The sequence below is a fragment of the Rhinatrema bivittatum genome, chromosome 15 (assembly GCF_901001135.1).
Source record: "Rhinatrema bivittatum chromosome 15, aRhiBiv1.1, whole genome shotgun sequence".
NCBI lineage: Eukaryota > Metazoa > Chordata > Amphibia > Gymnophiona > Rhinatrematidae > Rhinatrema > Rhinatrema bivittatum.
In genome coordinates, this window is record NC_042629.1 from 20,796,341 (window position 1) to 20,822,959 (window position 26,619).

The 26,619-nt window shown below is 41.7% G+C and overlaps 1 protein-coding gene and 1 long non-coding RNA gene across 15 annotated transcripts in view; one reads left to right on the forward strand and one right to left on the reverse strand.

Annotated features, from left to right (window-relative positions):
• The first annotated feature begins 2,266 nt into the window (after positions 1-2,266).
• On the forward strand, positions 2,267-18,154 carry LOC115076466. The gene is made up of 4 exons (XR_003852772.1): positions 2,267-2,400; positions 3,408-3,532; positions 13,317-13,588; positions 17,329-18,154. It is a non-coding gene; the product is annotated as an uncharacterized LOC115076466 (long non-coding RNA).
• The window catches only part of ROBO2 (roundabout guidance receptor 2), a 1,949,228-nt gene continuing 1,925,005 nt past the window's right edge, over positions 2,397-26,619 (reverse strand). For 8 of the 14 annotated variants that reach the window (XM_029577965.1, XM_029577977.1, XM_029577969.1 and 5 more), the window contains 5 exons: positions 12,434-12,616; positions 10,642-10,800; positions 9,467-9,736; positions 8,628-8,825; positions 2,397-2,897 (listed from right to left, as the gene is read on the reverse strand). In XM_029577965.1, the coding sequence (XP_029433825.1) occupies positions 2,845-2,897; positions 8,628-8,825; positions 9,467-9,736; positions 10,642-10,800; positions 12,434-12,616 (863 nt within the window). In that variant the 3' untranslated portion in view covers positions 2,397-2,844. Of the gene's footprint in view, positions 2,903-8,627; positions 8,826-9,466; positions 9,737-10,641; positions 10,801-12,433; positions 12,617-26,619 lie in introns of all 14 variants that reach the window. The other 6 variants (XM_029577976.1, XM_029577972.1, XM_029577975.1 and 3 more) reach the window with 3 other exon arrangements.

A 26,619-nucleotide genomic window follows, 5' to 3' on the forward strand; every position in this document is an offset into this window, starting at 1 on the left:
AATACTAAAATTGAAGAATCTATTCTTGGACTTTGAAGATTTCTTGCAATGATTTGGATGAAGTAGTGGACTCTTTACAAGGTACTGATTTCCTTTAAATGAATACTTTAACATTGGAAACTCTCCTAAGCCCCCACGAGCTATTAATTTGTATAGAGAGAGTTAGAGGCAGAGAGATGTTTTTATTCTATACTTTGAATATTTACTTATATTCTGAGGTGTGGGGGTTAACTTTTTGAGATATGCCCCACACCAAAAGGAAGGCTAGGATCAGGGAAATTGTGACATCTACTCCCGATCCAGTGCTTTCACAGCCAAGAATATCCACGTTCTTTGCCTCCTATATTGGGAATGAATCCAGAGGACATGGCCGCAGTGGTATCTGACTTGGAGCTTAAGTCAGTACTACAGGCTGAAACAATCTTGCTTAGCCCTGGAGCTCCTAACAAACCCTCACCTCCTGTAAAGTCAAACCAGAAACACAGTGGTTCTTTAATAGGAGCTGACAGCCCTGCAAAATCAATATTGCCGGAACTAGTTACAGGAATGAGTGGACAGCAATCGGGGGGGGGGGGGGGGGGGGGGGCGGGGGGGGCCCAAGCAGGAGCTGGATATAATTCTTCCATCTGAAATGCCCAAGGTTACAATGGGGGTATTGTGGTCTGCGATAAAGTCTCTTGAAAAAGCAATTGTAGATCTTTCTCAAAATATTGGTAGAACACAGCAGAACTTTTCTTGTTTGGAAACTTTAGTAACCCTGAATAAAACAAGTATAATAAAAACTGAAAAACGTTTAGAACAAGTGGAGGCATTTCAACAAAAATATGTTAAATCTGAGTTGATAAATGATAAGAAAATTGAATACTTGGAAAATTCAATAAAATACTTAAATCATCAGCCAAGGAAATGTTTAATAGATACCTAATGAATGTTTTGAAGATGCAAGAAAAGAACTTACCAATAATTTCAAAGATTTATTATCTACCTGTAAAACCTGTTCCTGGTAATCATGTGGAACAAGGAGCAATTGATAATTCAATTGGTGTCTCTGAGATTCTAGATATATCATGTGATAACGGAAATTAAAACAAGGGCCACTTAGTGTCTTTTGTTTTTACAACTGATAGGGACTCTGTCCTAAGATTGTTCTTGAAACAGAGACACCAATTATTCTTAGGACAAAAGATCTGGATATATCCAGACTTGTCTAGGTCAACGCAGACCAGAAGGAAAAGTTTCTTGAATCTTAGATCTAAGGCAGAACCAATTGCTGTAGAATGACTGTAAAATTTCCTTGTCGATGTGAGATTTTTTTTAAATCATAAATATGTTTTTTACGAAGTAGCTCCAGAAGTTCTTGAGCTCCCACACCCCAACATGCACAGATTAGCGGTTAGAAGCATGTATTAGCGGTTAGAAGACTCAGTGTAACTCTCCTTTCTTTTGGATAAACAGTATAGTTTATATTTGATGGACCACTTTATTTCTTTTATAATAGCTTGTGAATTTCCTATAATAAGAACAGGTAAATACATATAGGGAAGTGAATTATTACTCTCTTATGTAATTGCCTTAAATACCTGTATTCAAATTTATAATGTAAAAGTTATAATATTTTAAAAGTTGAATAAAAATAAAATTAAAAGAAAAAAAAAAGCTGTTATTGCAGCAAAAGGTGGTTCTACCAAGTACTTGTCTGGAGGGCTTGAATACATATGCAAACAGCATTTTTCAGTTTTTTAATTTTATTTCACAGAAAAATGCAGAGAAATTATGAATTGTGACTGAAAATTTACTTTACGGACATACTGGTTTGCAATAAACATTCTGGTCTAGAACAATCTGTGTAAGTATCATTTGTAACTCACACAAATACCCTGACTTTTTAGGTAGTCAAACACTTTTGCAAGTTGCTGTATAGTTACTTAGATTTTTTTTTTCTGTTTGCTTAATAAGGATCAACTAATCCTGATACTGCAGTTCGTTATTGTGCTGCATTATTCCTTTTGTAGAACTAAAGTAAATTTACAAAGTTCTACATCATTCTATGAAAAACCAGAGCTTTAGTGAAACATCTTTTTATTTTTCTGTAATTCAATTACATTGGGGTTGATAAATAATAAAAAGAGAAACCAGTTAATTTAGAACCTCATTATTAACAGCGCTAAAAGCATTGTCGTTATTTGGATAGTCGCAAATATCTTTTCACACTCTTGTTTCCTCTTCCCCCTTCCATATAGCAAAAGCATATGGACTGCGTCACATTCATAGACTTGATCCAGTCCCAGACAATCTTGCTGCCGTCAGTACGACATGTGGCTAGTTCTAATCTCCAAAGAAAAACCACCTGGATGGATCTAACAAAACAAGCATAGCTTACAGTACATAAACTCTCTGCAGGTAACAGTCCTTTGTCTTCTTCATGTCAAGAGGCGTAGACTGTGTTTTGTGCTTATCACCAAATAAAATTGCAGTGCAAACTTTAAACATAAGTTACAGAGTTAAACCCAAAAAAATTATTATATGGCACCACAGCCTATTAATTCACATATAGTACAATAAGAACAGACAATAAAATGAACATAGCTAAAAAGATGATAGAGCTTGCATAGCAATGCAACAAAAGAAATGTATATACAGAAGGGACAATTCATTTTCTCGTTCTCTTTAGTATACTCCTGGCAAGAAATAGTTAAGGTGGATGGTGTATTTGCGAGAAGAATGCACATTTAAACATCTGTGGGATATGCGTGGTTGTGTGTCTTTACATTGCATTTACAGTTCTTTTCGTAAGTACATAAATAAGGAAAAAAGTTCATTGCACCATTTATCGTGTCATCACTTTCATGAGTTAAGTACTCGTGGTCCTTCGGAGCAGCCTGCACTGGATCTTCCAGCTACTCTATATACACACACAAAGAAAAAAAAGAAACAGTGTGTTACCATGAAGCAAAACTGAAGATTAATATATTGCAGTTACCAAGCTAACTGAAGACAAAACAGTACTCAAGGAGCATTGTTCCTGCAGCCCTAGGAGGCCCAGGCCTTGCCTTCCAGCTACTGAAAGGGAATACATTTTCAGCATTAGTGTCTTTCATAAGATCACATCTGCTGCTGTTTGTATTTTAGTGAAAAAGGGAAATGCTAAATTAATAGCAGCCAAGAAAGAAACACTCTGGATTACTGTAAACCGTTGTAATAGAAAAAGCTGCTCAGGGACAAAGGGTCATCTTCTGTATACAGCAGCATAAAGTTGGAAGGAGAGAGCTTCTTGGTCTACCAAAAGCTATTCTATTCAATTATTTTTATAATTTCCTTAATACTGTTTAGCTGTCTGGTCATAGAAAAGCCAAATTCTTCTCAAATTCTGTGGGGATCAGAAACTTTGTTTTACTTTTTCCTTTCAGCTTCCAGACAATTGGTAGTGACCTCTACTAGGCCTTCAGTACCATAAGCCTTCCTGAGAAGTTTCATCATTTGTAAGACCTTCCTGTGTAGCCCAGTCATCACAGCAACAAGTCTTCTGATTAAGGTATGGATTGTGGTTTCTTCTGGAACCTGGGACAAGTATGCTCAGACAGGGAGTAGGTAGTGAAGACATATCACGGCTTAGATTCCCTCACCATCCTTCTCTCCAAAGGCTTCTGGAAACATATCCTCTGTCTCAAGAAGCAAAGGCTGGACATGGGACTCAAACTGAGGTCTCCTCCATGGCAGAGCACAGCCCTGCCCCTTAACCATCGGGGTGGCTCTGAGACCAATAAACTTTAGGGGTAAGGTTATGCAGGACTTTTTCATTATTACAATTATGATAGTGTTACTACCTGCATATAAAGTTCTTGCAACTGACTTAGAGGTGAAATGGACCTGTCGCTATGCAATACAACTCTAAGTCTTGCTATTGTCAAGAATAATTGTACCACATTGGGCGTAATATATGAATAAATAAATAAAATAAGTCATTTAAGACTTCTGACTACATAGCACCTTGTTTGTGGACTAAATATGACCACAAACAAGGTGGTACCTGCATAAACTTTTCTGTAAAAACAAAATAAAAAATTATTGCAGACATATAGCAAATCGACAGTGAAAACTATTAACTCTTTAAAAGAGGCCTTTTGCTATTCAAGGCTTCTGTAAAAGGGATGGCCCCCTCCTCTTTCCTCCCCATTATTACACACCTTGTATGGGGGGGAAGCTATGTGCCAGAACTGTACAGATGGAAAATTGAATCATGGAAGCCTGCACACAAATTGTCACTGCTAATGGGAGGTTGGAGAGAGAGGATTTTTGATGTATCAAGCCCATAAAATCCATCAATTTCTATGCTCATATTGTACAATCTTAAACTAACTTAGATGGCAAAAGGCCATTCTTTCCAGTATTTTGTTACAAGCCAGGATATTTGAGGACCAGTTAAAATAGCTAAAGTTCTGTATTCTATTACCTATTCAGGGTCCTGCTGGTTGGGTCTGCTAGTGACTGTAAAATGGTGCTCACAATATCTAAAGCAGGACTACAGGCAAAATGCTCTTACAGATGGAAGAACCGCTTAAATTTCTCAGTAGAATATGTGTCCCTATTTACAAGGCCATTTTTGTTAGTAAGAAGTAAGTGATAAGATTAATTTTAAGAGCTGACCCTTTCAGTGTGCTTGCAAATGGATTGTGCCTTTAAGAGTATATAGACACCCTGAGTGTTCAGTGAGAATCAAGGTGGGCACATGGAAAGCATAGGAGTTGATGTGTGTAAGGAGCAGCTACAGACCCAAAGGCGGGGGGTCTGTAAGTTCTCTTCCCTGTTCAAGATGGTAGAGAAGGGAATGCAAGTCTAAAACATAGGTGTAGCTTGGGGTGGGGGAGCAGTGCCCCCTCCTCAAATGCTCCTGGTACTTGTTAGGGATGTGAATCGTTTTTGAACGATTAAAATTATCGTCCGATAATTTTAAAATCGTTCTAAGCCGTTATACACGATACAATACAAATGCCCACGATTTATCGTCAGGAGCATTTATATTGTATCGTTAAATAGGGCACGGGAATTATTTGGGGGAGGGTGGGAAAAGCGGCACACCAACACAACCTCTAAACCCACCCCGACCTTTTAAAACAAATTCCTTACACTCCCCCACCCTCCCGAACCCCCCCAAAATGTTAAATTACCTGGTGGTCCAGTGGGGGGGGGGGGGGGGGTCCCTGGCGCAATCTCCCGCTCTCGGGCCATCGGCGCCATTTTGGCTACCACTGATAAAAAGGCGCCGATGGCCTGAAAAAAAACCCCCCCCCCGACCCTTTTCAAATTACCCCTTTGCTTCTCCCACCCTCCCGACCCCCCCCCCAAAAACCTTTTAGATGTACCTGGTGGTCTAGCGGGGGGTCCAGGAGCCATCCCTTCAATCGTGCCGGTGCCGGTGCTGGAGGTTTCAAAATGGCGCCGATCGCCTTTGCCCTTACCTTGTCACAGGGAGCGACGGTCGCTCCCTGTGACAAGGTAAGGGCAAAGGTGATCGGTGCCATATTGGCAGTCTATCGCCTTTGCCCTTACCTTGTCACAGGGAGCGATTTTAATAAAGAAATTTTAATAAAGAAAGAGGAGACGAGATGTTCTATTGAGGAGCAGTGCAGCTACACAGGATTTCAGGAACTAGGGGGTGTTCCAGAGCCTCTCCAGTCAGAAATTATGTTATACAGAAGCAAAGGGATCTGGTCTATTTGAATTGTGGATGTTTGTAAGTACTGATTCTTCACCAAGAAAATATATTGTCTACCAAACCATTTCTGCAGAAGACATTTTGTTAGAGTAATGTAGAGCACAACATGGGTTACTACTAAGAGGAATGTTCCATGGGCACAGGGGGAATACGAGTAGTAGTAGTATTTTGGGGTTTTAGCTTCCCTCTGTGGGAGACTATATGGTATATAAATCCATGCCACCATGTTAGGGTGAGGACTCTTTACATAGGGGCAGCATGTCTTTATGCTGGCTTCTGTTTTCTTTGGCTTTCTTAGGATAGGACCCTTGTGCCTCTAACAAATGAGGCCTGGGTATAGAAAAGTAGAAAGGGTGCCTTTGCTTAATTTTAAGATGCCTTTTAGGAATCATTTTGGTTTTAGAGAAGAAACTTCTTCTACCCTTCCTCTCTCTCTCTCTCTTTGTAGTTATTCCTTTCTAAGGGACTCAAAGTGTACCATTTAAAGGGAGTGGTGTCTCTCATCCAGATAGAACCTGTGCGCTATTGTCAGTCCTGTGTAAGAATGAATGTGCATTCATTTCTGGGGAAAAGCAAACTGAAGATCTATGGCACCCATCCAGCAATAAACACATCTATATCATTGGGATGTTGAAGAAAGGAGTGATGAGGTACCATCACCAAGGAAGTAAAGAGGCACAAGAATAATGTCTGAGACCTGGAACTGTAAACTAGAATATCTAAATTGTATTATCCTGACTGTGGGAGGAAAATCAAAATCTAATTGGAATGGATTAGAGATAAGGAAACAAGTTGACATGAGTAATAGAAGCTTAAAATCACAAATGTATTCGAAGACCTGAAGCTGTAAATGGATTGTAAATACAAAGAATAACTATCTTTTTATCAGTCAGTAAAAGTTTATTTGGAAACCACATTCAGTTTCCAGTATGATTATTGATGCCGCATACCAGACGATAAAATCCTTAATTAACTACAGACAACGATCAGGGCCCAGGAAGTAATCTTGGACATCAGAGAGGTGTAAGGTCAGGATGAGATGAGAAACAGCTTAAGCCCATAATTGAGGTGTGGTCTTTGGGGTCCTGTGATGGGACACTAGCTCAAAGGATACAGTAAAGATTTCTGTTGGAACACCATACTGAATGCAGAGACTGAGTCCAAATGCATGAACCCCAAATGGCTTAGTAGTGATTCTTTCCCCCTGCTGAGGATTAGACACTAGCCAGTACCCTGTTTTGTAGTGAGACCACAGGAAGGAGAAGGGTGTTACACAGAAACATTTCATTGTAAGAAGCTTGTTGCTGTCTATCAGGCCGATACAGTACAGTGCGCTCTGGTGGAGCACACTGTTAGCCCAGGTTTCGACACGCGTTTTCGTCAGTAAGGGGGCAATAGTGCGTCGAAAATGCGCGTCCAACACCCCCCCCCCCCCCCGGAAACTAATAGCACCCTCAATATGCAAATGCATGTTGATGGCCCTATTAGTTATTCCCCTCGTGATACAGAAAGTAAAATGTGCAGCCAAGCCGCACATTTTACTTTCAGAAATTAATGCCTGCCGGCGTCAGGGAAGAGTACAGGAAAGCAGAAAAAACTGCTTTTCTGTACAGCCTCCGACTTAATATCATAGCGATATTAAGTTGGAGGCCTCAAAAGTAAAAAAAAAAAAAATAAAAAAGTAAAAATAAAAATAAAAATCAGCCCGCGGGTCAGAGATGGGCGCTCAATTATGCCAGCATCCGTTTTCCGAACCCGTGGCTGTCAGCGGGTTTGAAAACAGACACCTGCAAAATTGAGCATCAGCTGTCAAAACCGCTGACAGCTGCCACTCCTGTCAAAAAGGAGGTGCTAGGGACGCGCTAGTGTCCCTAGTGCCTCCTTTAACCGCGGGCCCTAATTTGCATAGGCCACCCTCCTGAATCACGCACCCAGGAAAGTGGCCTGTGAGCGCACCGGGAGAGCGAGCGCTCGCCAGCTCTCCAGCACGTTTTTTCTGTATCGCCCTGTATGTCTGGCTGAAAGAAAGTACAAACACTTCAGTGCAGAGTTCTAGGGTAATAAGGAATATAGATGGTCTTGAATGTACGATCAATTGATCAAAGACATGATAATTTGTTGAAAGAGTGAGCTCTAATTACTTTACAGAGACATTTCACAGCAGCATAGTGTAGACTAAGGGCCCCCAAATCTGGTTCTTGAGGGCCACAAACCAGTCTTGCCAAGATTTGCACAATGAATACACATGATTATATGTGCATGCATTGCCTCCACTGTAGGCAACTATATCTCATGCGTATGCATTCTGGAAATGCTGAAAACCAGACTGGCTTACAACCATTGAGATCTGGTGACCTCTGCTGTAGGCTGTGTTTAATGAGTCTCTTTAATGTGTCTATAATGAACTGATGCATGACGCTTCCTCTCTCGCTGTGTTTAAATCCTATCTAAAGATCCACCTTTTTGAAGGCATTTAAATCTTAGGCCTGATTGTCTGCTTTTAGCCTCATTGACTAACTTCCTTTTCTTTTCTTTCTTTCTTTTTTAACCATTATCTTGCTTTATGAAATACCCCAAGCCTTCTGTATGTTTGTTTTATTAGATTGTAAGCTCTATTGAAAAGGGACTGTCTTTTTGTGTGTTTTTACAGCGCTGCATATGTTGTGTAGCACTATAGAAATGTTAAGTAGTAGTCGTCGTCTTTGCTGGTATCGCAGGGAAGGAGAATAAAGGTTGTAGGTCTCTCAAATCTCATTCAGGCCATAGAGATCTCCCTACACCTATTAACAATGTAATACTATTCTATACAGAACCTTGTTCAAAAGCATAAAATCTGGCAGATTAAGGGAGTTAGGATCAGGATTTATAAGAGAATCACAGGCAATAATGATCATGAACAAAAAAATGCACTTACATAATTCACCTGTACACGGTCCTTGACTGTTTGTTCCCATATATCCTACATCCATAAAATCACTAGCATTGCGATGGTGACCTCGCAGGACTTCCCCTTTCCTGGGTCCAGTTGATCCTTTTGATGAAGCTGTTCCCGAAGAACTGTGGCCACCCGGAGATGGGAAATTGGGCTTGCTGTATGGCATTAGAGCCTCTTCTGTAAAGAATGAATGACACAGAAATGCAAATTGTGCAATTTAGGTAAAGCAACTCTAATATCTTAATTAACAATGCTGCACGTAACAAATTTAATGCTAGGAGATCAGAAATATAGGGAATGTGCTTTCATTTTGAAATGACAAATCAGAACTGGAAAGAAATCAGTAGAACTAGAGATCATGAAATGAAACTCCAGCAGGGACAACTCATAACCAACTTCAGGAAATATCTCTTCATGGTGAGGGTGGTGGATGTCTGGAATGCCCTCTCAGAGGAGGTGGTAAAGACGAAAACTGTGAAAGATTTCAAAGAGGCATGGGATAAACACTGTGGATCCCTGAAGGCTAGAGGATGGAAATGAAGAAACGAGTGATGGGGGTAAGTTTCATGAAGTGGCAGTTACTAACCTTAATAGTAACATGGAGGTAACCTGCATGGTGCAGCAGATACTACCATAAGAAGCTTGCTGGGCAGACTGGATGGACTATTTGGTCTTTTTGTCATTACTATGTTACTAAGACAAGAAAACCAATTCTAGAATGCATAGCGGTGTATAAAACAAGGGAAAGCAAAGATGAAATAACACACGCCAATCACTCCTCAATAGATGTATCTTTTGGCTACAATGGAGGTACAAACCTGATCCAAAAACTTGTTTATGTTGAAGTTTCCTGAAATCTTCTTGACGTTCCGTAGAACCTAGCCATTCCTGGGTTTGCCGCTGCCGTTCCAGCGATGTCCTGGTATGGCGTTCCAGTGAAGTCTTGGCTTCGTCCATGTTGGGCGCATGCCTCTCAAGGGAGCTTGCTTTCTTCTCTGCAGAGCCTCCCGTGCTCCCACCACGTTGGCCAGGGCTGACTTGCTGCCTCAGACCTTGACCTGGTGGGGGATCAGGTGGAGGTGGTAGGTCTTTAAAAAAAAAATTCTAAGGATTGATATATGATCTTAAATAACGCTTTAAGTGAGCTTTTATTTTGTGCCAAACAAATAAGATAAAACTATCCAAACAGCTGCTTAAAGTGATAACTTACATTAGCAGAAGACTTCTGGAAACAGAGAGGAACTCCAGTGCTAATGCAATATGACACACTGGCACATACTGATGAATGATGTAGTGCATTTATGCACTGGTTTATATAGGCTCAATAATATTGTCCACAGCATGCTTTGCTTTCTTTCTTTGTTTGGAGAAAGGGAGTGTGTGGGGGTAATGAGCTTTTTCTTGTAGACTCTGGCATAAAGTTAAAATGATTATCATTTGGATTTTAAGGAAATAGTAAAGTTGTGGCTATCTGTGATTGAACATAAGCAGTTCAGAAAAGCAAATTATATTACAGAAAATGCTGCAGAATCCCAAGAGAATCCAAAGGAACACCTTGGGCATCATCATGTAAATGAATAAAGTTGCCCAAAGGCTGTCTGTGGGGATTTTAGTAATGTGCTGTCAGCCGATAATAGACTAGTTTCAGTGCAGTTCCCAGTGGTCAGTATCAACAGCCCTTACAAAATGTTATCACAACATGGCAGTGTCTTGGCAGTCTCACAGGTAGCTGAAGGCCCTGCTCTGGCATAGAAGACCCGTTTTCCCCGCACACTTCCAGATGTGGTTCTCCAGAGCGGGGCTGAGGAAGATGTGAGGGAACTCCTTCACTGCGACTGCCCACACGTGACAGCACTTCGTTTTCTTGTGCTGTCCATTTGGCACTTTTCAGAAGCAGCAATTTGAATATTATATATATATCTATAATTTTTTCTTAAGTCAAAAGATTCCCGCACAAAGTTGGCCTTAGGGTGCCTGACATGAGAAATCTTACCCTCTGTTAAGCCCTCTCTGCGATGGGGTACCAGAGGCAGGTCCTTCTGTTTTTTCGTAGGCCTGGGCCTTTGGCTCTGAGTTAGGGCTGAACTGGTGTTACTATCAGTAGAAAAAGGACTGCTGGGTCGGAGTCTCTGGGAAGAGGAGTATCCTTTGCCTACAGGGAAATTAAATTAAAAAATGTTAGAACGCCCTCACTACTGAAGAGATAAATCTACTTGCTTGTCTTCTGCAAGTGGGAGATGGTTAGTGTGCTATAGTGTATTCCCCTATTTGTGTGTTAGGTTCCTCTGGCTCCCTGCAGTTATTGCTCAGTCTCACTCCTTCCATTTGATATTATATGCATTTGTTTATAAAGGTGATGTCATGCTGAATAACCTTTAAGTGGCACTGGTAGTCATTTGTTTGATTTTCTTGCCTTTGGCTCAATTGTTTGTTTTCTTATATGGAATATTTGTGGTTCTGATGAAATGGAGGTAAAACATATTTCAATCCTGGCTTTCCTTATGGATTGTTTTAGCATAACTATTGAAGGTATAATACTCATGGATTTCACATTCGTTTACATGTACTGGTATGAAAGTTAGGTTTGAAAATGTATGCATATGGTTTTTGATGAACCTACACTTTATTTATGGGTTATTGTGGATGTTAGGATTATCAAAATTGTCTGGTGACCACACTGACAGGTTTACAGGATATTCATAATGAATATGAATGAATCAAATCTGCATACATGGGAGATGCAGTATATGTAGATTTATTTCACACACATTCATTGTGGATACGCTGAAAACCTGACTGGTTGAGGGGTCACCAGGATAGGTTTTGGGAGCACTGAACTAGCGTTATCAAATGACAGGGTTGTATGGACAAGCTGTGTTGGTCCTGGGTTTTGTTTCACTGCATGCATGGACTTGCCCCAAGCAAGGCAGGATGCAAAATCCATACCCAAAATGAGACAAAACCAGGCTGCTTTCTATAGCCTGGAGTCAGCTGCAAACATCAGAAGACTTCAGACGGACAGAGCTTTCCTTCCATCCCTTGGACACTGGGGTATCCCAGTTACCCACTAGGAATATCTTGAGGGTGACAGGAAATGAGAAAATATGTAAAGAAAATGCTTTTTTTTTTAATGAATATATTCATTCTATATGCTGTCATTTTTTACAGAATTGGATTTGTGAATTCATGGATGTATATTCTCTAACCTTAAAACAAAACAATCAGTGAATGAGACCTTCAAAGCCACAGAGTTAATAAGTTGGTTAAAGCAAAGAGTGTGTGTGTTATTAGAGTAGGCACCCCATGCTTGTATTGCACATCCTTACCCAAAAAAGGTAATTTACAGCAGCAATGCACCACAGAGTCACAGGAAAGATGGTAAGAATATATTTTCCATAAGCAAAACCTAACTGATTCTGTAAACATTTTGTGGATAAATCACCAGACAACAAGCATAGAAAGCATTTTGTTGTGATAGAAATGAAATGCACAGCTGCAGGTGTGGAATTAATGCCTGCTTGGCAGGAGTGAAGCAAGATGGCACAAGACGACAAGACGGAAGCTGCTGATTAAAAGCTATGGTGTGTTACCCTTTACCTAGAGTATGTACTTCTGATCACAGTGCAAGTGACCATCCACCATATGCCATGCATGTTAAACAAACGCAGCGGCAAAATTCAAGTTCACCAAGAAGGTGGCGGCAAGCTCAGGCTTAGGAAGACACACATCCCCATCATGCCAAAAAAAAAACTCCCCCACAACCCACCAACTTTGAATCTACAAACCTGTTCTTGTCAGGCTCGTCCCATCCAGCCTAAAACCAGCTTTATCTGCTGCTGCAACCAGCGCTTGGGCAAAACTGGCATTGGCAAACATCGACTCATCAGAGGAGCTACCTACACTAGACCTATGACTAGAAAAGTTACGGTCCTCATCAGATGCAGAACCCCATCCGTTTACCATTGAACCTAAAAATAAAGGCAGGGTGGGCTAGTGAGTGGTATTCATTTATAGCATAATGGGTTGTGTATCAAAGTCTCAGACAGTTATGAAGTTTATATTTCCAAGACATCAAAATAGGGTGATCACCTGGTTCCAGGTCACATGGAAGAGGACAGCCAGTCCCAAGTTTTCCCATCTCCTGTTGGAGTTCATTCACTATACATTGAAAAACTCCCTTAATGCTTGGCAACAAGAATTGCAGAATAATAATAATCAGAAGGCTAGTCACCCTTTCCTGTTGACCTGCAGTCAGGTGATTGTGCAAATGCAAGACTACCTCGATAAAAAGTATACAGCTATGGGAAAAACTGCATTGTCTTACATAAAAAGCAGAGGGGAGAATGAAAACACAGCAAAAGTGTAAACGTGTTGGTGAGTGTAAACTTGACTTCTAAGGTTTCTTGTTAAAGAAGATTTTATCACTTGACTGGCTTGTAGTGCACCATTTAATGCAATCAGGGAAATTTGGGGAGCCGAGAAAATGGACTGCAACGTCTGTTTTGTTTTTTTAACTTGAAGTTAACATGCGTGATATTTTTGAAAATGCTAAAGGTAATAAAAGGGGATTTAAGAGATTCTGGTCTATGGAACCAGAGTTTTTGTAATGCTGTTTATGTTTTGCTAGTATGACTCTTTAACTAAGTTATTTGTTGTGCAAATCAACAGACTTACATCATAAATTCAACCTGCAAAGGTAGAGTTACAGAAACTGCAGAGGTCTTGGGAGTATGATAGACAGAGGTCGAGTGAAGCAGAAATAAAAGCATGACAGAGTTCGAGCCTGTTTGCAGAGAGCAGAAAAGAAGTTTCCAAAGAGACTGTGCCTGATCCAGACAGGGGACGCAGCTGTGAGGAGGCCGGGACGACAGTAAGAGAGTGCTGAACTACAAGACCCCAAGACGCCTCCAAAAAAATGAAAAGAAACCGGCTTCTATAAGGTAATATTTTGACAGGTAGCACCAGACAGAGCCAGATTTAGAAGGCCATATTCACAGCAGGAACTGGTAAGCAGAAATGAAAGGAACATTATTTCAAGGGATAAAGATAAAACAGATTCGGTTCTTTCATCTCATCTGCTGCTAAGTTCCAACTGATTCTCTGATCTTTAACAGTATGCATAAAAATACAAGAAATAAAAACTACATTTGCTCAAATATTCTTTATAACCTGAGACTGACTGAAACTGTTGCTTTTAATTTAAAGAATTGGCGCACACGATGGGGGAAAACCCTGGGAAAATAAACCTAGGGATAACGTCTGCAGAATGTAGAGATAATACAAAATAGGCACAAAGAAAGAATCAAATATCCTCCAGTCAGGTCTGAATAACTTTTGTTGCAGCACAAGAAAAAATATAGATGCAGGCCAAATAGATAGGGATATTCAGCTCTCAGACTTGGGAATTTTATTAATGCAAAGCCATACTGTTTACCAATGATTATTCTAAATGATTTTAGCACACTACTGAGAGGGCACTAAGTTTTCACATCCACATAAGTAACCTTTCTGTTAGCTTCAAGCCACTGAAATTCATACTGAGCAATTCCTTGTATCCTTTATTGCAGATGATTGGCTTCCCCTTGTTTTGCCTTCATATTTGTCTGCCCTGGTTATGTTTCTCTTTTGTAGAATATTGTGCCAACATACAGTCACAGTAACCAGCTTGTGAACTTGATTAGCAGATATGTCTTGTGCCTCGAGTTTCCCTTTTCACCAATAGCCGCTTGGATCATAAACCAGTCCTGTGCTGTCATGTTGTAGCATGTACTGGCTATCTGAAAAGCCGTACTACCAGTATGGTAATAATATACAAAACAGCGGCGTGTTGACAGGAATTCTAGTACCTGAGCTGAAAACATTGTCTATAGTAAATGTCTTGTCCTGGCTAACATCCATTCATGATGGGTGAGTGCCTACAATTTTATTCTTTTTTTTTTTTTTAATATGTTAAAAAATGAGATCAATCCTCTGTCACCCTTGCTAGGGCTTCTTTGATAAAGAGAATGCAAATCCTAGAGAGGCTTGATGCTTTATAGCTTCCAGTATAATCAATACATATTTAAACATTTAATGAAAAATGAATTTACTCTACTTAGCCAAATTTATGTGTGTTTGCAATCTTAGTCCTTCTGGAGTCTTATATTGCTGAATGACAAAGAAATGTCAGAATTTTTTTTCAAGCCGGTAAAGGAAAATGCACATTGAACATTAAGCAGTTGTTGGAATGTTGCTGAGCAGTAAAGTAGTATGATAAAGTGGCATCTTGCTGTGTCTCTATTACATCTTCAGCACTAAAATTAATTTACAATCAGTCATCAATTCATTTACATGTCATTTTATGCTAAATCCATCCTTGCTGATGAATGCGTATCTCCAGATCCATTAAGCTAGAGTAAAGTCTGTGCTTTATAATCTGACCCTGCTAATTGTTGCATTACCATTTTTATGAGAGATACAAAAACTAGCAGCTCCCCCATTTTCCAGAGCACACAGCTTAATCCATGCACCACATTCTGCCTATTAAATGCAATCTGCCTAACTGCCTGTTACATAAAATCTTCAGCGATATGTATCTCTGAAAAATCAATACAAGTGTTGACCCTCTTAAGCAGGTAATATATCGCTAAAGATACCTGATCTTGTGCAATTTCTAACTTATTATCTTCGTACAGTAAGATGCAAGCACCAAGCACTTTTTAACTGGTGTTCTAGTGCACGTGGGGTTGGATTTAAGCTTACGGCACCCATAGGCAGGAGACCAGGAGAGGGGAAATCAGAGAGGAAGGGAAGGGTCCCCTTGGGAGATCAGAAAACAGTGGCATTGGGTGGGTGTGAGCAGATTTGTTTAGAAATCTTCAGAATTTCACGCCCTCCGTATGATCCTATCTCACCTTTTCCTAAATCCAGCCTTGAGTAGATGAAGACTTATTTTTTTTAAATTATACTGGACCTGCTACCCGAAAAGGATTTCCATGGATTCTAAGAGTAGTGAAAGAAGAATAATGTTTTTAATTATTTGGCTATTTAGGATTAAAGCTTTGTAAATAAATGATAACAAACAACATTCCTTGTGATGCCATTCTTTGGTTAAAATAAACTAAAGCCTTGAAACCAGTAAATCTTGTCCAATACTGTATTTGTTTTGGCAGTTACAGGCTGCTGTAGCAAACTCTCTTTATAGTAAAAAGGGTTTTTTTCTTCCTATTCTGCTCACTTTAAGGAGGGATGCATAAGGTTAATGTACACAGCACCATACAAGACAAAATCACTTTGTTTCAGGGTCTCTGTCTCAAAGACCTACAGATATCCAATTTGATGACAACTTTTGACTTTGGATTAATAAATAAATTCTACTTGCAATTTAAGTTTGGTCACAAGAAGGCCGCATAATGCCAGGGTGTGTGGGAAGAGAGGGGTTGTGGGTGGCAGAGGCTGAATTCAAAGCAGGTTCTGAAAATTTCACATCTCTGCTAAACTGATCTACCCGCCTCTTCATCTTATGACTGAAGAACAAGATGGTCTAAACTCTAGTTCTCCAGGGCAGCCATCAGATATGCAAAATGCCAATCAATTATTTATATTAGATCTACTGACTATGCCTCTCTCATGAAAATGTACCCTGAAAATCTGCTTTAGTGGACTTTAGAGCTCATAGTCAGTAATTCGTGAGCTCATAGTCAGTAATTGGTGAGTGAAAATATAGCCAAATAAAGCTATCTGGGTAACTTTGTTTGGGATATTCAATGGGAATTAGCCCTGATAAACTTAGCAGTATAACTTTAGGTAAAGTTATCTAGGTAGTGTTGAATATCTGAGCTAGCCAGATACATTCCAGCCATTTTTCTACACTGTCCCCTGGCTCTGTCTTGTCTTTTTATCCAGCTAAATTTACCTGCCAGTCAAAGGGGTGTGAACTTTAAAACTAAGAGTTTTTCCAGCTAATTTAAAAGTTAGCCAGACAAACCTTTTTGAATATTGCCCTCTTAAAAAAATTAAATTTATGTGATAGGCATGTCTAGTGTGAACACATTGCTTCTGGAACAATTTGGAGTCTTAGTAGTTTGTGATACCTTTTTAAATGGCCAACAAAAAGGAGGTTGCAGGACATGAACTTTCAAGATAACACAATTCGTTCTGACAGATCTGGAGAAGAAACCTCTCTTATCTTGAAAGCTTATCAAATAAAACATTTTTGGTGCATTAGAAGTATTGTAGTTTAGTAAGACTTCAATTTGCAATTATCAACATATTGTAAATTTAGAGGTCCATATTCAGCAGTGGGCAGTCCGGATATGTTATCTGGATAAACTTATTCAGATAACATGAATGGGAAATTGAGCAGCCATACCACTGAGCATAATCGAATAAATGAAAATTATGTTACTTGTAAACCGATATGATGTATATTTGAATACCGGTATATAAAAACTGTTAACTAAATAAATACATAAATAATGTTTCACAACATACACACCACCAATCCTTCACAATCAAATTTTTAACCATATAGTGTGGCCGTCATAATAGGTACTCCTGGTAGTAAACACCTTCTTTGCCTTATGCTTAATCATCAGCCAAATGACAATATTTTTCCTTTTTTTTATATATGCAAGTAAAACTTATCTTAGCATTGCACACGACTTAGCCCTACTCTCTCTGTTTTCTATCTTTTAACCAGCTTCCAATCCACAATAGGACTGATACGCATGCCAGCATATGCAGACCCGCGGCTCGGACCCCTCACCTCTCTCAAGTGAATCCAGTGCCTGGTCCCTCGTCCCTGCTGGCGGTAGGCCTCCGGCTCCATCCTCAGGCCAACCCTGGTGCCTCTGGCTCAGCTACAGATCATTGTGCTCTACATCAGGCCTCTCTCCGTGGCCCGCAGAGAGACACTGCCACTCAGCGCCGCTCCCCTCCCTAGGGGCGCGCGCGCATCACTGTGTCAAGTAGGGCCCGCGGCAGGAACTGAGCTGCGGCCCTGGATGATGATGTCAGTGGAGCTCTGGTACTTAAGCCTGGGCTTCGCTCCCTAGGATTGCCTTTATAACAGGTCTCCACGCTGGTTGTGTATTCATTGCCTCCTGGTGATTCTCCTTTGTTCCTGGTTCCTGATCTTCGTTGACTCCTGTTTCCAGTTTCCTCATTCCTGTGTTCCTGATCCTCAACTTATCCTCAGATTGCCTCCTCGGACCTTGACCTTTGCTTTGCCTGACCACGCCGTTGCCTCTGCAGACCCGGACCTTTGCATCGCTTGACTACTCTGTTGCCTCTCTCCAGACCCAGACCTCTGCATTGCTTGACTACATTCTTGACTCTCTCCTCGTCCAGACCTCAGCCTTGCTTGCCACTGCTTCCAGATTGCTGCTGGCCGTGACTCCAGCTTTCCCTACGACGCCTCTTGTCTACATCCTGGACTTGGCCTATTTAGGCTTCGGCCTGTTCTTGCTCGGGCGCCCCTGTCTGACTTTGGTTCTATTGGCGCCCGGGTCTTCGGGACTCTGCCTCATCCAGTACAGACTTCTTCCCTCCTCTGTTGCTGCCTCTGGGCTGACCTCGATCCTTCCATCGACGACAACATACGAAGGCCCACCTAAGTCCAGCCGGCCCTGGCACCCAAAGGCTCAGCCTGCGGGGAATGAGGGCTGGCATTGGTAAAGCGCCAGCCGGCCTCCGTCTTTCAGCCTACTCTGCCTGCCGATAGTGGGGACCCGTAGGATCCTTCCTACGGGTTGCGCCAACCCCACATTGGCCCAAGAGTCCCCCTCCAGTATAACAAGGACACTGCCCCATATCCCATGATTTTTTAATTTCCTAAGAAGTTGGTCATGAGGGACTTTGTCAAATGCTTTCTGGAAACCCAGATACACTATATCAACTGGCTCACCTTCATCCACATGCTTATTTATGCCCTCAAAAAAATGTAGCAGATTGGTGAGGCAAGACTTCTCTTGATTAAATCCATGTTGGCTTTGTTCCATTAAACTATGCTTATCTATATGTTCAGCAATTTAGTTCTTTATGATAGTCTACCATTTTGCCTGAGTCACCCGTTGATTTCTTTTTAAAAATTGGTGTCACATTGGCAACCCTCCAGTTTTCAGGTACTATAGATGATTTTAATGATAGTTTACAAATTACTAATAGCAGATCCACAATTTTCTTTTTTATTTCTTGTAGCACTCTGGGATGTATACCATCTGGCCCAGATGATTTGCTACTCTTTAATTGGCCAATTTGCCCTAGTACATCTTCGAGATTCACAAATTTCTTTTATTTCCTCTGAATCATCATCATCCTTTGAATATCATTTCTGGCATGGGGATCTCTCTTACATTTTCCTCAGTGAATACCAAAGCAAAGAATTAATGTAGTCTCTCTACTATGGCTTTGCCATCCCTAAGTGCCCTTGTTATCCCTTTATCATCTAAAAGTCCAACTAACTCCCTCACAGGCTTTTTACTTCAAATGTAACTGGAAAAGTTTTTGAGTTTTTACCTCCACAGATTCTTTTAAAATTCTCTCTTCACCTATATCATAGAGCACAAGTGGTCTATGGCTGGCTGGAAGACAGAATCACAGTCTGGACTGCAGTTTTTCTCTTGCATAACTTTATTCTTTACACATACAACAGGATACAAGACTGCTTACCTTGCAGTAGAACAATAAAAGAACTTCAGTAAATCAGTTATGTTTAAGGAACTGCCTTCTCCTTCTCCCCAGGAGCTCTCCTCTAAGCCTACGCTTTATCCAAGCTCAGAGGAAACACCCTGCACCCAGAATGTCCTGGGTGCAGACTACTGTCACCAATATATTAAGGTGTTCTGAGGGTTTCTCTAGGGCACTCTGTCACAGCCTTCCTTATCAATGCTTTGCATCTAACTTGTCAATGCTTATGCTGTTCCCTGTTTTTTTTCATTCTGATCCCTTTTCCATTTCCTGAAAGATGTTCTTTTAGCTAATATAGCCTCTTTCACCTCACCTTTTAAACATGCCAGTAGTCATTTAGCCTTGCTTCTACCTTTTCTAATGTGTGGAATACATCTGGTCTGGGCTTCCAAGATGGTATTTTTAAAAAAGATCCATGCCTGATGTAAATTTTAACTTTTGCAGTTTCTACTTTTTAGTGTCCTCCCTCCAGTTATTAAGTAAACTTTGATAATGTTGTGATCACTATTGCCAGGTGACTCCAACACTGTTACCCTCTCTCACCAAATCCTATGTTCCATTAAGGACTAAGTCTAAAATAGTTTCCCCTCTTGTTGGTTCTTGTAGCAGCTGCTCCATGAAGCAGTCATTTATTTCATCTAGGAACTTTACCTCTCTAGCGTCACCTGATGTGACATTCAATACTGGGGTAATTGAAATCATCCATTGTGTTGCTGATTTTGTTAGCTTCCTTAATTTCTTTTAGCATTTCATTGTCTGTCTGTTCATTCTGGCCAGGTGGCTGCAAATACACTCCCCACTGCTATTTTATTCCCCTTTAAACCTGGAATTTTTATTCATAAAGATTCAACAGTTCATTTTGATCCTGCAGAATGTTTATCCTATTTGACTCAATGCCATTTTTAATATATACTGCCACCTCTCCACCAATTTGATCCTTCCTATCATTTCAATATAATTTGTACCCTGGTATCACAGTGTCCCATTGGTTATCCTCCTTCCACCAAGTCTCTGAGATGCCGGTTATATCAATCTCTTCATCCAGTGCTATATACTCTAACTCGCCCATTTTATTTTTTAGACTTCTAGTATTTGTACACAGACATTTTAAAGTATGTTTTCTGTTTGTATTAACAACCTACTTGTTAACAGGGGTAATTTGAAATATTTCTGCTCTTTACTTAAAGGCACCTGGCCCACTTTAGCATTTATTGCAACCTCGCTACTGGGATGCCCTAAATTCCCTGTTCTCTTAGGGGCGGATTTTCAAAGGGTTACGCTCGTAACCCCGAAAACCAGCTCCTGCGCGCGCCGAGCCTATTTTGCAGAGGCTCGGTGAGGCGCGCAAGCCCCGGGATGCATGTATGTCCTGGGGCTTCAAAAAGGGGGTGGGGTGGGGTGGGGCCATTTGCCACTGTGCCTGGGATCGTGGGCCGGCCGTCGCCGGCGCGTGCAAACTACACCTGTCCGGAGGCAGGCACAACTTAAAAGTTAAAGGTAAGGGGGGGTTTAGGTAGGGCTGGGGGGCGGGTTAGGTAGGGGAAGGTGGGGGGGGGGTGGAAAGAAAGTTCCCTCCGAGGCCGCTCCGATTTCGGAGCGGCCTTGGAGGAAACGGAGGAAGACTGCGCAGCTCTGCGCGTGCAAGTTGCACAATTGTGCACCCACTTGCGCGTGCCAACCCTGGATTTTATAACATGCGTGCGGCTGCACGCACATGTTATAAAATCGGATGAAGATTTGTGTGCGCCGGGTAGCACGCACAAATTGACACCCGCACGTAGTTTTTTAAATCTGGCCCTTAGTGTCCTTCATAGATACATCATTCCAAACCATGTGCATTTGAGCAACTGTGGGTTTTCCCTCCATTATCTAGTTTAAAAGCTGCTCTATCTCCTTTTTAAAGGTTAGTGCCAGCAGCCTGAGTCCACTCTGGTTACAGTGGAGCCCATCCTTTTGGAAAAGGCCACCTCTTTCCCAAAATGATGCCCAGGTCCTAACAAACCTAAAACCCTCTTCTTATCCACACATTGAGACTCTGGAGCTCTGCCTGTCTCTGGTGACCAGCACATGGAACAGGGAGCATTTCTGAGAATGCTACCCTGGAGGTTCTAGAATTCAACTTTCTACCTAAAAACCTACATTTGGCTTTCAGAACCTCCCTTCTGCATGTTCCTATGTCATTGGTAACTACATATACCAAGATAGCTGGGCTCCTCCCCAGTACTATCTAAAATCCTATCTATGCGATATGTGAGGTTCACCACTTTCATACCAGGCAGGCAATTTACCAAGCGATTCACCAGCCACCCAACTATCTACCTTCTTAATAATCAAGTCACCAGCTAAAACTGCCATCCTAAACCTTCCCTCCTGGGCACCTGCCCCTGGAGACATATCCTTGATATGACAGGATACTACATCATTGAGCGCATGTCTTAGCTACAGGATTGCCTCCTGCCTCACCAAAGTGACGCTCTCCTTCCAGGTGACCTTTCTCCTCCAAGGCAGCACAGGGACTGTTAGATTGGAACTGGGATTTCTCTACTATGTCCCTGAAGATCTTCCAGATAATTTATCGAGATAACTCTAAATATCAAAGTTATCTGGATAAATCAGCCACCCCAGAATGGCCGCAACTTATCCATCAAAGTTTTTATCCAGAAAACAGCCGGATAAGTCAGTCAGTTAACATGATAGAAGATCGCAGTTAGGGTAGTATTTTCAGGTAAAATCTCTAGCGCCTTGAAATTGAAAACGGGTGTTCCTCGAGGATCCTCTCTATTGGCAATTTTATTTAATATCTATTTAGTCCCTATTGGTCATGCCCTTGCTGATTTGGAGGCTGGGTATCGAATTTTTGCTGACGACATACAGTTTTTTCTACCCATGAGTGGGATCAAAGACGAAGCCCTGTAGAAAATTTCTGTTTGCTTAAAGTATTTGAATCAGTGGTTGGCAAAGAGCAAATTTGTCTTGAATATGCCAAAAACAGAAATGTTGTACCTTGCAAGATATCGCACATAGGGGCAGATTTTCAAAGGGGTACGTGTGTAAGATACACGCGTACCCCCCCGAAAACCTGCCCCAAGTTCCCCCTGCATGCGCCGAGCCTATGTTGAATAGGCTCGGCAGCGAGCGCAAGCCCCAGGACGCGCGTAAGTCCCAGGGCTTTCCTGGGGGGGGGGGGGGAACACATGTCGGGTGGGGGGGCGTGTTGCGGCAGCGTGTCATTCGGGGGCGGGGCCGCGGGCATGGTTCCGGCCCAGGGGCGTTTCGGGAGCGTGGCCGAGGCCTCCAAAACTGCTCCCAGGCCGGGGAATCGTGCAGCTGGGGCAAGCGTAACTCTTCAAACAAAGGTGGGGTGGTTTAGATAGAGCTGGGGGGTGCGTAAGGGAGGGGAAGGTGCGGGGGGGGGGGTGTGGAAGGGAAGGGAGGCAGCCTGCGCGGCTCGGCGCGCGCAGGCTGCCAATTTTGCACAGTCTTGCGCGCTCTGACCCCAGATTTTAAAGGCTACGCGCGTATCTATTAAAATACGGCGTACTCTTCGTGCGGGCGTACTTTATTAAAATCTACCCCATAGGATTTTCCAAGGAACTTAGATGTTGATGGGACATCAATTACTATTAGTGATAAAGTGAAAATGTGGGTTTTATAATGCATACCAACTATCACTTTGTCCTCAGATAAAAAAAAAAAGGTACTACAAACCTCATACTTTAAACTATGGATACTTATAAGAATTTGACCTTTTTTGGATGTTTCTGACTTAAAAATGGTAATTCACTCAATAGCCTTGTCCACCGATTATTGTAGTGCTCTTTATTTGGGTATTCCAAAAAATGCCATTCGAGCTTTACAATATGCACAATATTCTGCCATGAGAATAACAGAGCAGATTCCATCTTATTTTCACATTACTTCTTATGTATTAAAACATCATTGGCTTCCTGTAGCCTGGCAGATTAAATTTAGAGTTTTAATGATAGTACACAATGGAGTGAAAGGCATTGCACCTCATAGTATGAATACTGCTCTTAAGATGTATTGCCCAAACAGAACACTCCGGTCAGGATCCCTGTTGAACCTAGATGTTCCTTCTTTTAAATGTGCTTGTCTAGAAGAGACCACGGATTGTCTTTTTTTTTTTATTCAGGAACAAAAATTGTGGAATGCATTATCAAAAAAAGAAAAAGTCTTAATTGATTTTATAGAGATGCTAAAGGCCTATTTATTTACACAGGCTTTTATCAGTTGTAACATTTACATACCACTCATGATTAATTGGATCTATTAGATAAGTTTATATGTCCTTTTATTTTAATTTTGCTGTTTTTATTTTACCATTGTTGCTTATTTGACTATGTATGTTTATTGTAATTCACCTAGAATTGTAGATAGATGATAAATACATCTATAAATAAATAAATAAAATGATAGCAATTTCAAAAACTGTGGTTGAGACTTAGCCAGACAAACTGTCTAAATATGGGCCTCTTAGTTATCAGAAGATATATAAACAATTACTCTGTGCTACACAAAGAATGTTACAGCAACTTGTAAAATGAGCAAACATGACACTAGAGCTATTACTGATTATTATTATTCAAAACAATCAATGCTTTAAGGGGGAACATCATTTTAATGTTTACTTTGTTGATTGCTAGTATGCCAAAATACTGATTTTTGAAAGACTATCTGGATCTCAATAATATACCATAAAAAGCATTGCTATCTAACTTAAAATAAATATTTGAATTACTAGCAAATGTTAAAGCAAAACAAAAATGTTTTAAGATAATTTGATTGGCTGATAAAACAAACTGTGCACGCTTAGTTTTAAAATAGATATTTAAGGATATATTAAGATTTTTGAAAGGTTCTTCTACTGGCTTCATTCACCATTGTGAATCTGAGTGAAATGATGCTCATCAGCACAACCAGTCTAACATGAACCGAAGAAGAGCGGGATTAAAAGAACATAAGAAATTGCCATGCTGGGTCCGACCAAAGGGTCCATCAAGCCCAGCATCCTGTTTCCAACAGAGGCCAAACGACACCACAAGAACCTGGCAAGTACCCAAACACTAAGGAGATCCCATGCTACTGATGCCAGTAATAGCAGAGGCCATTCCCTAAGTAAACTTGATTAATAGCAGTTAATGGACTTCTCCTCCTTTTTTAAACCCAGCTACACAAACTACATTAACCACATCCTCTGGCAACAAATTCCAGAGCTTAATTGTGCATTGAGGGAAAATAATTTTCTCCGATTAATCTTAAATGTGCTACTTGCTAACTTCAAAAGATTTTTGAATACAGGCAAAGTTAAGGAATAGGCAAGTTGATGTTTAGATTTAATTGCTTGCCTTTACAAATCTGAGCTCCAGGTAAGTTACAAATTCAGATGTAGTTGGTAGGAGCCTACCTCTGTGGGACTTGCAGTCTAAAAGGTAAATTTTAAAAGCCTGACGCATGCATTAATTAGGGGATGCACTTAATATGTTGGACTCACGCACACCGATCAGATTTAAAAAACTCCTAGATACCTGTGTATCTCTAGAAGAACGCACATCTCAAAGGTTTTCAAAAAGGGGCGGGGCAGAGCATGGGCATTTTGGGGCATGAACCTGAGATGTGTGCGTAAATGTTTATGAGAGTCGGCACGCACTAAGGAACCCTGCTGCGTAATTTACTTTTGCTATGAATGATGTGTAAGTTGAAAAATAGGCAGATCTGTGGGGTTTTAAGGGTTGGGACTAAATAGGGGGAGTGAAAGCTATCAAATAATGGGGGGTTGGAGGATCTCTTAACTAGGCAAACTGGGGATGAATTGGTGAAATGGGATGGCGTCGGCACAGGCTCCTTTTAAAATTGCATGACTTACACAGTAGAAGTGAGATTTGCGTGCACATGCATGCACTCACTTAAAATTTGGCATACATGTGCATGTGGCCAGGCTATTTTATAACTTGCTCACTTCCCCTTCCACTGGCTACCCCCCTCTACCCTCTATCCCTTCTCCTCTTTCCCCTTCCCTAACTACTCCCCTCTCATCCCTCCTCTCTCCCCCCAATCCTATCCTTACTTTTTCTATCATTACATTCCCCCTCCCTTTCCATCTCTCCCCCCTCCCCTACCTTCTTCTGCCCTCCTCTAACCTCCCCTATCTTTTTATTTAAAAAATAATTATGAATCGCCTTCCTTATAAATATCTCTCCTCTCCTAACCTCTCCCCTCCACCCACTATTCTCTTCTCTCCTCCACTCATCTTTTACACTGCCCTCTTCCTCCTACAATCCTCTTCTCCCCTCCCCAATCTTCATTCACCTCCCCTCCAGTCTCTTCCTTGCCCTCCTCCCTATCCTCTCTTCTAACCCCTCCTCCTCTCCTACCCTCCACTTTTCTGTGCTCCTCTCCTCCCCACTCTCCCCTCTCCTTAGCCTATCCTCCCCTCCCACCCCTCCCTTTTCCTTCCCTTGTCTCTCTTCCCTATCGTTTCCTCCCCTTTATCTCCTCTTCTATCCCTTCTCCTTCTGTTCCCCCTCCCTTCTCACCTCTTCTCTTCCTCTCCATCTCTTATCCCCTTCCTGCTCTTCCCCTCTCCTAAACTCCCCTTGCCTCCCCTCCTCTCTCCCCTTCACCCACTATCCTCTTTTCTCCTCCTCCTATTACTCTCCCCTATTCTCTCTTCCACCCTCCTGTTCCCTATCTTCACCACTGCTCTTCCCCCTCTGTCCCCCTTCTTCTGCCCCTTCCTTCCTCCTAGCTATTCCTCCCCTCTCTCCCCATCCCCTCTCCCTCCTCTCTTCATCCTTACTTCTCCTCACATCCTCTCACCTCCCCTATCTTCCTCACCTGCCCTCCCTGTCCTATCCCTTTTTCTCCCCTCCACCTTCTTGTTCCTGATCTACTTTCCTCCACTCTTCCTCTCTCCTCTCCTATTTTCTCCCCTTCTCGCTCCTCCCTTCCCACTCTCCCTACTCTCCTCATCCTCCCTCCCCTCTCTTCTTTCCTCCTCCCACTCTCCCCTATTTTTCTCCCCTCCTTCCACTTCCCTGTCCTTCCTGCCTCTCCCCTCTTCTCTACCCCCACCTTTTTTTTCCTTCCCCTTCACTATCCCTCTCAACCCCCTCCTCTCACCTCCCATCCACTATCCTCCCTTCCCCTCTTTCCTCCCCTTTCACCTGTCCTCCCCATTGTCTCCTGCCCTCTCTTCTCACCTGTCCTTCCCTCCTCTATCTCCCATTCTAACCTCCCCATCTCTCTACCTCCCCTCACCCTTCCCCTACCCTCCACTCTCTTC